Source organism: Marmota marmota, unplaced genomic scaffold (genome assembly GCF_001458135.2).
Source record: "Marmota marmota marmota unplaced genomic scaffold, marMar, whole genome shotgun sequence".
Lineage (NCBI taxonomy): Eukaryota > Metazoa > Chordata > Mammalia > Rodentia > Sciuridae > Marmota > Marmota marmota.
Genome location: NW_026000142.1, coordinates 16,527,380 through 16,544,458, shown reverse-complemented (window position 1 = coordinate 16,544,458; position 17,079 = coordinate 16,527,380). Strand labels below are relative to the sequence as shown.

Sequence of the window (17,079 nt, the reverse complement as noted above, 5' to 3'; positions counted from 1 at the left end):
GACAGTCTATCCATAGTATTTATGTAGGCATGTGGTAATTAAAGATTGAATAGAAAAATTACGACCAACCTCTAAAGGCTTTCAAATATTGGGTTGAAACTTTTGTTCACAATCCTAGATTTCCATGTAATTACATGTAAAATCACATAGTATAGTCATTTGTATCTAGAGAGAATTTTTTTCTAGAACTCTGTGAAAACCACTATCTGCAGACACTCAAGTCTCTTATATAAATAGTGAATGCTTGCATATAACCTATGCATATCTCCTGTACACTTAAATCATCTCTAGATCACTTATACTACCTAATACAATTAAAATGCTATGTAATAGCACAGTGTCTTAAAGACTGAACCATATCATTGTTTGCTGAATTGTTTGGTGAATAATGACAAGGAAAGATATTTGTACATGATGAGCAGAGGTATAATTTTCTTTTCAATTATTTTTTTGAGTCTTGTTTGGATTTACAGATGTGGAATTCATGATGTAGAGGGCCCATTGCACTAAGTAAGTGGAAATAGTGCAATTGAAACTTTACCAGTTATTTAGAGATGATTAACTGGTTTAACTATAACCAGTCTGCTGTCAATGATTTTTCTAGGGAAGGTATTTTCCAATTTTATTTAGTTTTTCACTCCTTCCCTTTATTCTCCTCTCCTTCCATTCCTTTATTTTTTTTCTTGTAAAGACTAAACTGTATACTGGGATGATTCTTATATCTCAGATCCTCACAGTGTCTTAAAGACTGAACTATAAGAAAAAGAGCCCAAGTGCCTGGAAAATATTTGGCACCCACATGGAACATTGTTCTAAGCATCTTTCATTGTAATTCATTGTTAGTCTTGTTGGAAGCTTCAGAATTCCATCCTCTTATCTAAGTACTGATATTGATTTCAGACTTGTGGCAATATGTGACATTTCAGCGGACACAGGAGGATCTATAGATTTCATGACGGAGTGTACTACAATAGAGCATCCTTTTTGCATGTATGACGCTGACCAGCATATTATTCATGATAGGTAAGTTTGTTAAAGCAGTTAGATGGTGAATGATGCATAATAATACATCACTTCCTTACCTTGATATATGAGTCTGAAGTACTCAGTTTTACTTCTTTATAAAGGCATATGTATTTGGAAAGAGATGCTTAATCATGTTAAAATTTTTGATAGAAAAACCACATGCAAATTTGAATACTTCAATACACATATACTATATTTAAGTGGGAGATGGGTTGCTAAAGAAAAAAAAAGTTTTGTTTATATTATTATATAATTTTGTACAGAATTATGAAAACTAATGAAGCAAATATAGTGGAGGAGACATCAGGAGAAGTTAGAGCTTACTAATAATGTTTTGTACATCTGAATAAAGCATATTGCTTTTCCTAGTGTTGAAGGCTCTGGGATTCTGATGTGTTCTATTGACAATTTGCCAGCACAACTTCCAATTGAAGCTACAGAATACTTTGGAGACATGCTTTACCCTTATGTTGAAGAAATGGTAAGCAGACTGGTAGCCTCAGCAACAACCCTGACTTTAAATAAAATTATGGAGCAAACTCATGAATGTTCTGGTCTCCTGTGTCTAAGAAATCTGTTGTAAAATGAAATGACAGCCCATCCCCCTGATACACTTTTATTTTACATATTCTGCTTACTTGGTTCACAGGGAATGTAAGTATATCATTGCCTTCAAGCTTAATTACAAATTACATTAGTCTCTCGTTATACAGTTTGTTATAAAACTTGATTTGTTATTATTATTTTTTCAGTATTGGGGATTAAATCCAGGGGTACTCTACCACTGGACAGTATCTCCAGTCCTTTTTACTTTTTTTATTTTCAGACAGGGTCTTGCTAAGTTGCTCAGACTGGTCTCAAGTTTGTGATCCTCTTGCCTCGTCTTCCAGAGTAGCTGGAATTACTGCATGCACCACCATGCCCAGCAAGCCTTGCTTTATTTTAAAATTCTTGCTGTCTAGGTCAGTTCAAATTGGGGTGTGAATTGTGCTATGATTAACAGACTTGAAAAATAAAGAATACAGAAAATTTTATGGGTCCTTAGGCAATAATGCTTAGTAAAGTGACAGCTTTTGTGGCGATCTTGAACTTTCTTATGTGATCAGTGATGGACTACTGAAATACTGTGTTTTCTAAATTCCATTTTTTTTTCTTTTTTACTTTGGCATTTATCTTGGGCTTGGACAAAAGTAAAGCTGCACTTTACTTTTCTTGCTAATGGCTGCCTGCCTGTGGTAAGGATTCCAGAGCTGGAAATGGTGGCTCTTGCTGTTCTCACATTCTCACTCAGGTGTTCTCAGGCCAAGATGGGGCCATAGTCAGTGGAGCCAGAGCAAGTCAAACCTCCAGTCTATCATTGCCGTCTTTGAACAACTCATGGGTTAAGAAGAAATCACAGGAAAATTTACAAACACTTTTAGTTGAAAAAAATTTTAAACACAGCATATTTAAACTTCATGGAGCACAGATAAACAGTATTCCACTTTGACCCTTTGTTTCTTCTCTTGAAACAAGCCAGCAGGAAGAAGTAGCAGGCTTTGGAAAATGCAGACAGGCAGTGTTAACATGGTTGGGTGCAATATTGCATCTTCTGTGTTCAAGGCAGTGTTCAAAGAACTGGTTCTATTTTGACTTTAAACGCTCATGAGAACCTTGTCAGGAAGGTGCCATTTTAAAGCCCATTTACAGATTAAGAAACAGAAGCAAAGAGAAATTGAGACTGTGAAGAGTTCCTGATGGGCGCTGGACCTGCAATGTGTCTTGGAGCTGGTGTTGAGGGATTAAAGTAGCATAAGGAGAGTCTATATGCCAGGTTGTCTTGGAGACATCTGCTTGCTTTTATGGCCTTAAGCACTACCTTTCTGAGCCTCAGACATTTCCTCTGAAAATATGAGGTGCTGGTAATACATCACCTTAATGTCTCTGCAGTCCTAAAATTCTGAAATTGTAAATGTCTCAGTGCCTGTATAGTATGTGTATAGAAAAAAATAGTAAATTTCCCCAGATGCTTACTATTTTTGATGCTTTCTAATAATTTCCTTTTAGCCTGATTTTCTTGCAGACTGAACTTCTTAATTTAGCACTTTTTAAAGTACAGACTTGCTGGTAACAGGTTCTTTTATCTTTTATCTGAAAATGTCTTCGTATTCTGTATTCTGCTAACAAGCCCCTCCTGTGATTTAAAAGAAAATTTGAATATTGTATTTTCAGTTCTAGAATTGCCATGTTTTGGCAGTTTTTGATTTCCTTGTTAAGAATTTATTTTAATATTTTGTGAGTGCATTTTTGTTTATTATATGGAGCATAGTTATAAAAGCCACTTTATAGTCTTTATTTTTATTTTCCTTAGCTGCAGGAGAAATATTCTAAGACCCTGAGTGGATACCTGAAACCATTGATATTTCTGTTATGTTCTATGCATTTAGCTATAGATGTGTTCCTATGATAAAGGGGTTTTTGTTGTTGTTGTTTTGAGATTGGTACTTGCTATTTTTTCTAGGCTAGACTTACCTTAGCCTCCTGAGTAACTGGGGTTATAGTTGGTGTGCACTACCACATCCAACTCTGATAAAGTTTAATTTCTAAATCAGACACAGTAAGAAATTAATAATAATAACTAATAATGTAATAGAATAATTATAAAAATATACTGTAATAAAGTTATGTCAGTGTGCTGTCTCTCAAAATTTCTTATTGCACTGTATATAGCCTTCTTCTTGTCCTGATGTGAGATGATACAATGCCCATGGGATGAGATGACATGAGGTGAATTGCCTAGGTACTGTCACATAGCAATGAATTACTATATAATAATGATTACTTGAACATAAGCAATGCAATACCACCTCAAATGATCTGATAACCAAGACAAAGTGACTTTGGAGTGGGTAACATTCACAGTGGATACAGTAGAAAATGGGATGATTCCCATGCCTGGTGGAAGGAGGAAGGACTATGTAAAATTATATCATGGTACCCAGAATGGTATACAATTTAAAATGTATGCATTTTTTTATTTCAGGAATTTTCTATTTAATATTTTCGGGCTGTGATTGACTAAGGGTCGTTGAAACCTTGGAAAGTAAAACCATGGCTAAGGGGGCACTTATAATGTTGTTATAAGTCATTGTCAATTTACAAATTATGTCTCAACATTCTAAATATGTTTATTTATTTATGTCCTTTAGAACACAAAATTAAAATATATATTTATTTATGTCCTTTAGAACACAATATTTTATTCTTGTTTGTCTTTGCAACATTCAGAGTGAACTTGGGATTAAACTTTATTGATTGTTCATCCTTTGAGAATGGATCATGGTTTTCTACTTGTCATATATTGAATGATTTGGGCTTGTGTCCTGAATGACATGAATGTTTTGCTGTGAAGATTCTGGATTGTTATAATTTTATGAAAAGTATTAATTTTCTAAAGTAGACAATTATCTTGGTTAGAGGCTAGCTAAAAATTCTCTCACCTGTGGAAAGGAGTAGTTCAAATAAACCTTCAGCTCTTTCATTTTTACCTGGCAAGCTTATAATCTGGCCTTTCCTTGCTCAGTGTGGGAGTCCTTAGAGACGCAGAGTAGTTTACCTAGAAGTTGGGAGGTCCTTTTTCCGAATCTACCTTTCTTGGCATTTATCCTCTCACACTGGAGGCTTGCTATGGGCCCCATCACTGTGTCTTTAAGTCAGAAAGTTGGTGCATTTTCAACATGTTTTCACCCACTCATGCTGCATGACTTTTCCTTAAAGCAATGCCCATAGAAAGGGCAACTCCACGGTTGCTCTGGTCTTCCTCGCTGTTTTCATACTTCTCCACAGACTGCTGGCTATTCTTCATTCTCTGAAGTCCCCAATGTAGACTGTTGTTGCTTGTGTTTTGCCCGGAGCTCATTTTGTTATCTGTAGGAGTGGTGGTTTGCAAGAGCTTAGTCTTTCCCTAAAATGAAACCCTCTGGTCCTGAGAAATATATTCAATCAACTTGGCTCTAGCAGAGTTTTAGAATAGTCAGAAGTGCTGTTGGAGAATCTTAGCTGTAAGTCATAATTTTGGATGCTAAAATTATGGATTTCAGCACAATTCTTACCTAATTAGGCTAAGTTATGGAAAATATTAAATATCAATGTGTCTTGTGGATGGCTTTGACTATTAATTCTTGAATTGACATTTCTTTTGGCTTGCTCTAACATTGTCTTCTTCAAAGAAGTTGTCATAAGTCATTGTCAATTTACAAATTATGTCTCAACATTCTAAATATGTTTATTTATTTTGTCCTTTAGAACACAAAATTTTATTCTTGTTTGTCCTTAGTAAAAATTGTCATTCACTCAGTACAGTTCATCTCAAATGGATGTTAGGAGAAAAACAAACCAGTTCAATGAATTTGCACTGAAGTATGATTGAGAGTTAGCCCATGTAACTTATTATAACAGTAAATGTATTAATAAATACAATTTTTTATTAAAGACAAAATATAAATACAAGATTTTATATTAAGTAAACACTTATAAAATAGTAAAGCATCCCTGATAAGTGATACATAAGAGTACAACCCGATAACTTATCACAAAGAGACCCCTGGGAATACTACATAAGTCAAAAGTAGAACACTATTAGCATCCCAGAAACCCCCTTCTTCTTCTCCTAGCACTATGGGAAGAAGGGGGGACTCTTCTTCCTAAAGGTACCCACTATCCTGACTTCTAACAGTAGAAAATATTGCTGACTTTTGAAAGTTATATAGATGTCCTGTGTACCAATTCATTAATCTTCCCTTTAGCAGACTGAATTATTAACTTTAATTATTTTATTTTATAATCTAATGGGAATTTATATTTGATCATTTAAAAATTTATCCATTCTCTATTTAAGTTATCTATCTTGTACTTTTGTTTTTTGAAGGTACTAATCACAGTTTAAATTTATTTTTTGATAATTTCAATTAACTTCTTGTGTCTGTTTATGTGATGCTCTTTTCCTAGGTTTTCAAAGTCAGTTCTTATCATTTCGTATGCCTGTTTATTTTTGATTGAATGGTAGATACTGCATATATAAAGTTTTAGAGATGATTTGAGGCTCTGGATGTGGTGTGATTTTCTCTAGAGATTTCCTTTGTTTTTGACAGGGAACAAATATCTATATTAGGAGAAAATCACCTCAATTCAGTTAGGGGTGTGAGTAACACAAAGCTGTGCTCCAGTCCTTTGAGAACTAATGTTCTTCAATTTACTACTTATTTTAGAATAGAGTCTTTTAGTATCCTAAATGAAAATCTGTGTTCATTAGGATTTCTCTTCAACTGACCTCAAATTCCAGTTTTTGTTACTTTACTGTTAAATGTTATATAAAATCTCTTCTCAGCTTTTCAGCCTTTCTGCTGTCTTCTGCTCAACCTCTCAGCATTTCAGACACTACTTTTCTATTGGCAACTGCCTGAAGGAGACAAAAGATGTCAAATGTTGGACTCATCCCTTTGGGCTTTCTTTTCCAAGTTAAGGTACATCAAGTCTTCAATACTTTTTGAGCATAAAATTTGAGGCTTTTTATGTTTTACCCATTTTTTTTTCAGTAGAGAGATTGGTCTGAAACTAGATAATGACCATTGCTGGATAGAAAATACACATTTAAGAAGATGATATATTTGCACCTGTGTAAATCCAGTGGTTGATAGAATTTTAGGCAGTACAGTAATCTTAAAAATGTCAGATTTTGGGTTACATTGAGGCAGGAGATATTACTTGGGTATCTGATGATTAAATCAGCTTCTTCATATTATATGTACCTATAGTTCTCCAAATAGTAGCAGAGGGATGATCTTAGGGCCATCTGTCTCAGCATTATCTTTAAGCACTGGCCTTCTGTGAAAAACAGTGAATGTCTTTATTTCATAGTCTGGATATATGTGCATCTGCTTGCCACTAAAAAAAAAATCAGTATATTGTCTATGTAGTCTTTCTGATACCTACATTGAAACTAGATTTAGAGTATATGCACTTTCCTCTTTCCCTCTAGGTTACCTTTCTTTCCTTCCTTTCTCCTCTTTTTTTTTTTTTTTTTTTGACTCAAGGTCCACCCAAGCTCTGTTGTATTGCAGGATACAGGCTATCACTTTGCAAGTAATTTGGAAATTTTGTTTCAGTTACATTTGGTAGATTTTTGTTGGGTATTCATTGGAACAAGGCTTGTCTATAGAGAGAGATTAAAATATGGCTTCTGACCTGTAGAAGCATGAGGTTCAGGAAGAGGATGAGGCAACTGTACAACCCTGCCATAAGCTGGGATGTGATCGCCATCAAAAAGATGCTAGTGGAGTTGTGGAGGGAGAGGCAGCTTCTTGTTGAACCAACTTAGGAAAGAGATGACACTTAAATTGGCTTGAGTGGGAGACATTTAATGTGAAGGAGATGAAACAAAGGTAGGAATTTTCGTAAGAGATGGGTTCTGTGAGTGGAGTTGTCAAGTCTGACTCAGTAAAGATAAATGTGTTACTTTTATATTGTAAAGAGTCATGTTTATTTTTAATTTTGTTTTTGTAAAACTTTTTTAACACTAACATGAATAGCTTGCTATTAATTTAGGAAACAGTGATGGGCTATCAAAGGTCTTATATGTAAAAGTGACAAGACACACCCTATGATTTAGGACCCTTGTGCTTGGATTTTGTTATGATCACATTCTAGAAAGGGAGACAGTTAAATGCAGTAATTGAGCAGATTTTTTTGTCTTCTATGTTCATCTTTCTTGCCAAATATTTGGTTCTCTGTTTGGAAAAAAAATCTATTTAGTTTTAAATAATTTATTATTTCATGTATCCAATCATTTATTTGTTGAATATTTGCCATCTTATCATGTGGCAGACACATGGTAAGATGCTATGTGCAGTTCTTACCTTGAAGATGTACTTGGAGGCAGATTTTGGTAAAGGATTCAGAGAAGAGATGGTTCTTCAGTTATATCTTGGAGGAAGAAGAGAGGGAGTTAGTTCCAGGTAGGCAAGGGCAAGCTGTTTAATAGGAATGAGTGTTGGGTAGAAGACCCAAAAGACCTGAGGGTGTAGAGAGTCTAGTACCCATATAGGAAGCTAGAGAATTCATATTGAAGGCAGCAGAGAGCCAGCTACTTGGTTATTTTAAACAGACATAGGACAATCAAACTGGCATTTTAGACTGGGGAGAGATGGAAGAGGTTGAGGTAGGAGGCAGTTCTCTTGGTAACAGTGAGGCCCAGATAAGGCTGTGGAATTAGAGACAAAAAGAGCAAACAGAGGGAATTGCACAAGTTGAGTCATTGACCATCTGCCAAATGACATTAGAACCTCACATTATTATTTATTAGCATCTTCTGGTCTGTGGTCACTTTGGGAGGAATCTTCTTAGAAATCTTTCCAAGAAGGGAATCCTGCAGAGGTTACTGAGAAGGAATCACTGGGAAGACCCCAGTTTTGTTGACTCTGTGAGCTTCTCACAGTATCTCTTGGCTTACAGATACACATCTTTTGTCTTTTAGAAAAGTGTCTGCATTCCAATAGATAGCCTGTACGTCTTGTGATATGATACATGAAAGTAATTTCTATTTGTCTTAGTACAGTAAGTAAACCCTCTGCTGCTGCTAGGTACATTTTCTCCTTTTCACTTGGTTAAGGAACTCTAGAAATTGCCTTCCCTGCCAATCAGATATAACACTGACTTATATACCCTCTATTGCTTGGCAGTATATATAAGACTGGATATCTAGGAAGAAGGGAGGAGGACTAGAAGAACGCTCAGATGTTAATATGAGAGATGTGACTTTTGTCATTGTGTGACTCACTATTGGGAGACCGTGGGAGGAGAGCGTGGGTGACTTTTGTGTTCTACTTCTTCAAGTCACTCTCTCCACCACTTTCAAGATGCCGATATGCCTACACATAGAGCTAATACTGTAGGGGTGGGGGCTTGCTGAGTGCAAACCCCATTCTCTACTTCCGAAGGATCAGCTTAAACCTTTGGAATGGAGGATCTCTGTATCAGAGGTCTAAAGCTTGTGGTTATTTATAATCTACTCAATATGATGCATCTAAGTACGTGGGAAAGATCAGCTTTTGTGTGTGTTCTTAGCAAGCAATGATTGCAGTCAAAATTTAGTTTTAAAATTGGATTGAAATTACCACACACTCTTGGGAGCAGACTTGATTACTTACAGAAGATTTCTATTGCTAAGTATTTATATTTCGTGATCTTCAATAAACTCTAATAATTTCTTTCAGTTTTTTGACTAATATTTTAGTATGGATACAAACACCAAGAAGTCACCTTCTCAGTATCACTTATCTCTCCTGAATCTCTTTTCTTTCAGTTATTATCGGATGCATCACAGCCTCTTGAAAGTCAGAATTTTTCTCCTGTGGTGCGAGACGTAAGTTATAAGAATTTCTTTACATGAATGTATTTTCTGAAGACCATCCTCACTCCCCTCTGTCCTTTATTCATTCTCTCTCCCTCTTTCTCTCTCTCTGGAAATTTAGGAAGAAGGGAGAAAGGCTAGAAGGATGCTGGGATGTTAATTTGAGAGATGTGACTTTTGTCATTGTCTGACTCAATTTTGGGAGACAGCAGGAGGAGAGTGTGGGTGACTTTTGACTTCTGCCCCTCTGCCTCTTTTCTATTGGTCACCAGCCCATGTTTGTAGGACTGAATTAGTTGGATGCTAAAAGAAATTTCTTGTGTCATATACATTTAGGCAGTGATCACATCCAACGGTACATTGACTGATAAATACAAATATATCCAGAAACTTCGAGAGAGTAGGTAAGTACGGTTTAGATTCTCCTGTTTTATACATTTGTTCTTGGATTTGATGAGTATTTTTTTAAAAACTTCAGTGGGAGTTCTTAATTTTAGGCTTATACAGCCTGCTAATTTTGATCCTGTTGTCTCTGTAAATGTAGAACATCCAAGCAAACGAACTTAAATAAGCAAAAGTCCAAAAGGGCTGTCATTTGAGTAGCCCCTTGTTCTTCCTCTAGCATTTCGTGTGTTTTGATTCCTCAGTCATTTTTTCAAAGGAAAATGAGAATATTAACTCCACTGTGGTGTTTTCCATTTGGATTTTAGATGAAGGTTGGGACTTTCTTTTGTCTAGTGTGTGGTTCTGGAAAGTGGGCTCTTAGGAAGACATTAAGGGAAATAGTGAACAAAGCAAATAGTGACAGGTAATTTTCCCTAGGGATTCTCATTTGAAAGAAGGTGCCACATAATGTTTTAGCAAATCTACCTAAGATAATAGTTCTCTTAGGTATTCAGATGAGACTCCTGTTTCTTTCTTCTTGGATTCTGAAAACATTGACACTTCTTTGGAATATTCTGATTTGCTCCAGCTGATTACACTTAGTTTGTATTTATATCTGCTCCACTGGTTTCTTCACATTTAAAAACATAGCTTGTGACTGAATTCTCAGGAGAAACTAGAGTGAGAAAACAAAAATATGTCTTGCTCAGTGGTTCTCCCTATAAGAAGTGAGTAAAAAGATCTGCCCAGATCAAGTATTTCAAAGTTTTGTCTTTCGCACATGGGTTTGCTTTATTTAATGAAGCAATGAAGCATTCCGGCAAAAGAGTGTTTAATTATTTTTAAAAAGAAGCTAGCTCTATAATGCCATCAGAGAATTTCCTAGAGGGGCAACTGCACGTGGTGTATCCTACAGCTTCCTCTGTCTTTTTATTCTCATTATCTGATTACCTTTTTCACTACTTACACCAGTCACATAGCTAATATGACCAATGACAATAATATCTTCACAATGTACCATATTTCATGTAGTAGCAGGTCTCCTTGGTTCCAACTATTAGGACTTCACCTTCTACCTTCCCCAATGAATTCTTGTGCTAGGAGACTGATAATGAAGATTGCATTTTGAAAGGAAAATTTACCTTAGTTTGAATCCTGTCTGATTCTTGTGTTCTTTTCATCACTTGGCCCAGTGATCATTCACCTGGAACCAGGGGCTTGGGGATCCTGAAGAAGTGAACAGGGTTAGAATCTAGGAATGAGTGCTTTAAAACATATTTTGAACATTTTATATTTATACATCAAAAAGTTTTAATTACACAAAATTTAGAAAATGTTATAGAAAGATTATATAGTAACCAATTAATGGTGATTCTTTGGAAGGTGAAATGGGATGGGAATAGCAGTTAGGGAGATCTTTTCTCATTAGTGATATGCATATGTTGTGAGTGAAGAGAGGCAGGGACATGTTATATTTATATTTATCATTTGTTAATAATGAAAAGATTCATGGTTTATAATTTGAGAGACATCCTGGCCTAAAGATTAAAACAGCTTCTGGCACTAGGCCAGCTCTATGGTTTCATGTTGATATTTGGGAATTTGATTCAAAAGACACTTAATGAGGGCTGGGGATGTGGCTCAAGCGATAGTGTGCTCGCCTGGCATGCGTGTGGCGCTGGGTTCGATTCTCAGCACCACATACAAATAAAAGATGTTGTGTCCACCAAAAAAAACCCTAAAAAATAAATATTAAAAAATTTTCTCTCTCTCTCTCTTAAGACACTTTATGAGTACCTTCCATATTCAAAGCATTAATGGGTTTATAACGATGTCTTCATCACTGTTTGTAGGAAAGAAAGGCTTTTTCCCAGAATAAGGTTTGAATTCTAACAGAACAAACTGTTCGAAAATGAAACTCCATCCTGGAATTAGCCTCAAGTTTCTACAGTAAAGCCATTGCATTTGTAATTTTAGAGCTATGATTTTGACTGTTCTCATATGACCCTAAAGATACATAGCAAAACAACTTCTAATGTGTATAATAGTGATCTCAGATTATTGTCTCTTTGCACTGTTGTGAGGATTCAAATCAAGTCCCAAAGGAAAGCCCTTAGCACGACTGAATCATATCCCCTTGAAGGAAAAACTGTAAAGCCAACTTAGAGTTATGAGTAAGCCAAGAAGTGGTCCAGTGTCTGCATGGGACGTCGACACACACAGGACATCTCAGTGATGTGAGGCTTCTGTCTCCATCCTACAAAATCTAAAATGGAAATGAAAGATCTTGGTATAAGGAATTTCTGTTCAAGTTCTTATTTAAGTAGTGTGGGAGAAATTATTTCCTCATAGTCCAGGTTTTGCTTTGTTTTGGGGACAGCAAGATTCTGCTATATATAATGCATAAGATTTTAAATGATACCCCCCACCTATTTTTCCCCCCACAGAGAACGTGTTCAATCAATTTCAATGAGTACCAAGAAAAAGGTGTTGGTTCTTGGATCTGGCTACGTGTCTGAACCTGTGTTAGAATACCTGTCAAGAGACAGAAACATAGAAATAACAGTAGGTAAATAAGCCCTCGTTTTTTTGTTTTTGTTTTTTTTGGAAGAAGAAAAACTGATGTAAATTTTATTTTATTTATTTATTTTTTTTAATTTTTTTATTATTGGTTGTTCAAAACATTACATAGTTCTTGATATATCATATTTCACACTTTGATTCAAGTGGTTTATGAACTCCCATTTTTACCCCGTATACAGATTGCAGATTCACATCGGTTACACATCCATTGATTTACATATTGCCATACTAGTGTCTGTTGTGATGTAAATTTTAGATAACAATTTTCTTTCTAAAATTATTTTTTGGAGATGTTGTATGTTACTCTTTGTCCAGTGGCAAGAAATCTAAAAATTGGACTTTTTAATTCTTGAAATAGGCTCTGACATGATGAATCAAATTAAACAGTTAAGCAAGAAATATAATATCAAGCCTGTTAGCATGAACATTTGTACACAAGAAGAAAAGTTGGGCTCCTTGGTGGCAACACAGGATCTTGTCATCAGGTATTTGGAAAGAATGAGTTCTATATTTCTTTTTGGTTGTTATTTCTCTTCCCTTATTTTCTCTTGGTCTTTCTCCTTCTCCCCTTCTCTCCTCTGCTCCTCTGTTCTCTTTTCAATTGAAATATGCATCCAGTAAGGTGCATAAAACTTGTAGCTCAGTGAATTTTTAGAATGAACATATCCACATCAAGAAACAAATGGGAGTGGTACCCCAGGAACTCTTTGTGTCACTTCCCATTCATCAACTTTGTCCTCTAGTGTAAATGTTCTTCTGGCTTCTAACATACAGATTAGGTTTTGTCTGTTTCCAACCTTGATGTACTTGGGTTCAACCAGTAATCCTTCCTTTATTCAACATTGTGATTGTGAGAAACGTTTGTTATTGTCTGGAATTGTAGTTTATTTATTCTCATGACTCTGTAGAATTCTTTTGTATGAATATACAATTGCTATTTATTTGACTGTTGGTAGATATTTAGGTTGTTTCTGGATTTTGAATTTATGAATTATGCTGCTATAAACATTTTAGTGTTTGTTTCTTGGTGACCATATAGACTACGTTCTGATGATTTTAAACTTGAAGTAGAATTCCTGGATCATGAGTTATTCATATTTCATGTTTTTGTCTATTTTTTCTTCTGGATTTGTAAAGCTTAATTGAAAAGGAGATTCTCCTTTAAACATTTTGAGTCTTACCATGGGAACATATCTTCCAATATAGTGATTATTGCTACTTAGAAAAGCAGATTGAACTTTATAGATCTAACATTGATTGATAGATATACATGAGGTCAGTGTTAGATTTGAATGTCAAAGTCATGAGAATAGTGATTTATTCTTAGAATACAATTTTTCCAAGGTAGGAGAAAAAAAAAAAAAAACTACCTGCTTACTGATAGTGATTGCTTAATAATGTCCATAGTTAGATCAGATTCAAATTGTATCTTTGGAGGAAGTTTTGTAATGTCCATTTTAAAAAGTAGACTTGGAAACAGATTGAATGAAAGGTGATTCTAATTATAGGTGGGAAGTTATGCATTACCTCTTGATATCTTTGAATATAGGCTCACCTTGGGCACTTAAAAGTTTACTCATATTAGACATATTTTATATAAATTAATTTTTATTTAGCAAAAATTAACTAAAGATAAATATATCTTGTCTGGTAATGATATGACTATGATAAATAATTCTGATTCAAACTTGAGTAGTCTAACCTTAGTAAAGCAAAATAATTTATCTTATCACACATGGATACTTAAATATGCCATTTTTCTGAGAAAACAAAAAGAAAATAACATAATAAAACACACTTCAAAGGGAATCTGAAGCAAAATATGACAAGATAATGGATAAAGGCAATTTATTAATGTTCAAAATTCAAATTAAGCAAACTAGTAGCCTTCAATAGCAGTTAGCCTTAGTAAAATCTGTTTTTTGTTTAACTTTTTTGTACTTGGTGAATTTTATATGCTGAATAGTGGTGATTTCATTAGACATTATTATTCTGTATTATTCCTTAAATAACTTTATTATTTTTTAAGTTGGAAAAGTTATTTTGATATAAATACAGTGTTAGGGGTTTAAGAACTAAAATGGGCAAAAATGTTTTACAAACAAATATAATAATATATTAAATTTTAATGGTTTTAATTTTTAAAATTTTAGTTTTTAATGATTTAATATGAAATAGTAATCAAATTTGGTTAGTTTCTTTGAAAATCCATTTGCATTTTGAGTGTGTTTTTTACAACTGATACTTTTAATCATTTTGGATTAATTGGGTTGAAGTCAAATGACTCAAGTTATGTCCCACTGAGTGCCCATTATATCACCTTCAAAAAGAGGGGTCAGCTCTAATCCCATTTTCCAAAAATCAAAACAACATCAACTGAAGTCCTTCCATCTAGACCTTGAGTGAAGAATGACAATTACTCCTTTGTTTCCATATAACATATGAACAGACTGAGGGAAGAGATGGATGTTAAGTGAGGTTCACTAAGGAGGCTTTTAGATGTGCCAGCAGGATGAATTTATTCTATGAACCTCAGGGAGTCCTTGGTCATTTCTGAGAGAAGTGCCATGGGACTGAATGTTCATACAGATAAAGGTGCGTCGGAAGGGGGTGTGTGTTAGTCAGCTTTTTGCAACAGTGACAAACACCTGAGGAAAGTAACTTTGGGAAAAATTTGTTTTGGCTCAGGGTTCAGGAGATTTTGGTCCATAGTAGACTGGGTCCATTGCTTTGGCTCTGAGATGAGGCAGAAAATCATGGTGAAAGGGCAGGACAGAGGAAGTTCATGACAGCCAGGAAACAGAGAGATGGTAGGGGAAGGGACAAGACACAGTCCCCAAGGCATGCTCTCAGGTACCCACTTCCTCCAACTGTGTCCCACTTGCCTACAGTTTTCACTACTTCTCAGCAGTCTATTCAGCTATCAATGGACTAATCCACTGATGAGGTCAGAGTCCATCCAATTACTTCCCCAAAGCCCCACCTCTGTACATTGCTGATTTGGGGAGCAAGCCTGAAACACGTCAACTTTAGGGGGGACATTCCAGATCCAATCCATAATGAAAAGAGAGTTTCTTATTCGTTTCTGCCTCTGTTTTTAAGCCTGTTGCCTTACGTGTTGCATCCTATCGTGGCCAAGGCATGTGTCGCAAGCAAAGTTAACATGATCACTGCAAGCTACATCACACCAGCCCTAAAAGAACTGGAAAAGAGGTGCGTTCCAACCATTTCCAACAAATTAAGTGGCTCTGTGGCTTTGTTTTCACTTTATATCCAACTTTTTGTTGTTCCTCTTTCCACCTGTTTGCAGTGTGGAGGATGCTGGAATCACTGTCATTGGTGAATTGGGATTGGACCCTGGGCTGGATCACATGTTGGCAATGGAAACAATTGATAAGGCCAAAGAAGTGGGAGCCACGGTGAGCCTAGTTTAATCCCAAAGTCCATTTAGAAAGACATTAAAGGTCGTTTCTCGTGTACACAATCTTTCTATAATTGTCACGAATGATGCTGCTGCATTATAGCTCATTCTTTGCCGGGGAATTTCAAATAAAATTTTGTGCCGTCAGTCAAAAATATAAAACAATGTCTGAGTCTTGGGTAGCAACTAATTTTTAGAAAAAATGGACATTACTACAATATTTTAGCTTCATAAAGAATAAATTCTTTATGGAGGTTTATGGACTGCTTTGGAGGTTCTGTAATATAGTTTGACTTTTGAAAGTGAGAAAAGGGTCTTTGGAATATCATCATTATGTTGGAGTATGAGATATTTGCACATAACAAAGTACTATTGAATATGTTAACTGTTTTAATTTTTGGAATATAAAAATACATGTAAATTTTAATATGAACTGGAATTGATAAGAAGTAATTGATAAGAAGTTCATTTTTAAATGAACAAAATGTTAGTTACTGTCTCTAGATATCCCTTTTATTTTAAATGTTTATCAAATATAACTAGTTAATCAATTAGTGTCTGATGTTAAGGACATATATTTAAAGCTTTAATACTTCAAAAGAAGAAAAACTTTACAGCAGATTTACCCCATGAATATCATTGCCCTCAACTGATGATTTAAATTCATTATTCTCCCTAACTTATTTTTTATTCTCCCTCATCCATTAATGTTTTTATTTACAGATTGAATCTTACATTTCCTACTGTGGTGGGATCCCAGCCCCTGAACATTCAGACAACCCTTTGAGATACAAATTTAGCTGGAGTCCAGTGGGCGTTTTGATGAATATCATGCAGCCTGCCACCTATCTGCTCAATGGAAAGGTAAAGAAATACCTTCAAAGCTTTAGAGATACAAACCTGCAATGACTGCCTAACAAAGTCCAAACTCTCTCTCCCTGAGTTGCTGCCGAGGTCCTCTAACAATGGCTCTGCTGCCTCCCCCGCCCCCATTGTCCCTTCCTTCCCAGCATACATCTCCTGTACCATTTAGTGTGGTCTTACCTTCCAGCAAAGCCTGTGCGCATTCTTCTCTTTTTGCCGTCTTGCAAGTTGCTTTTGGAAATTCACATCTCATCTCTACACTCATACATTCTGGTCATCTTTGCATTTATTTCAGCATTTACTGAGTAGCTGCTGTTGTTGGCTGTGGGATGAGGCACCAAAGGCTGCCACACTGAATGCAGTGCCCATCCTCAGAGAACTCACCACTGATGGGGGTGGCTCTCGGTACAATTTC

At 35.5% G+C, this 17,079-nt stretch overlaps 1 protein-coding gene across 4 annotated transcripts in view; it reads left to right on the top strand.

Moving 5' to 3' along the window:
- The window catches only part of Aass (aminoadipate-semialdehyde synthase), a 56,752-nt gene that overhangs the window by 22,602 nt on the left and 17,071 nt on the right, over nt 1–17,079 (top strand). For all 4 annotated transcript variants that reach the window (XM_015488282.2, XM_048786043.1, XM_048786044.1 and 1 more), the window contains exons 10-18: nt 901–1,023; nt 1,396–1,507; nt 9,365–9,424; nt 9,749–9,816; nt 12,244–12,365; nt 12,738–12,864; nt 15,482–15,592; nt 15,690–15,798; nt 16,524–16,664. In XM_015488282.2, the coding sequence (XP_015343768.1) occupies nt 901–1,023; nt 1,396–1,507; nt 9,365–9,424; nt 9,749–9,816; nt 12,244–12,365; nt 12,738–12,864; nt 15,482–15,592; nt 15,690–15,798; nt 16,524–16,664 (973 nt within the window). The remainder of the gene's footprint in view (nt 1–900; nt 1,024–1,395; nt 1,508–9,364; nt 9,425–9,748; nt 9,817–12,243; nt 12,366–12,737; nt 12,865–15,481; nt 15,593–15,689; nt 15,799–16,523; nt 16,665–17,079) is intronic.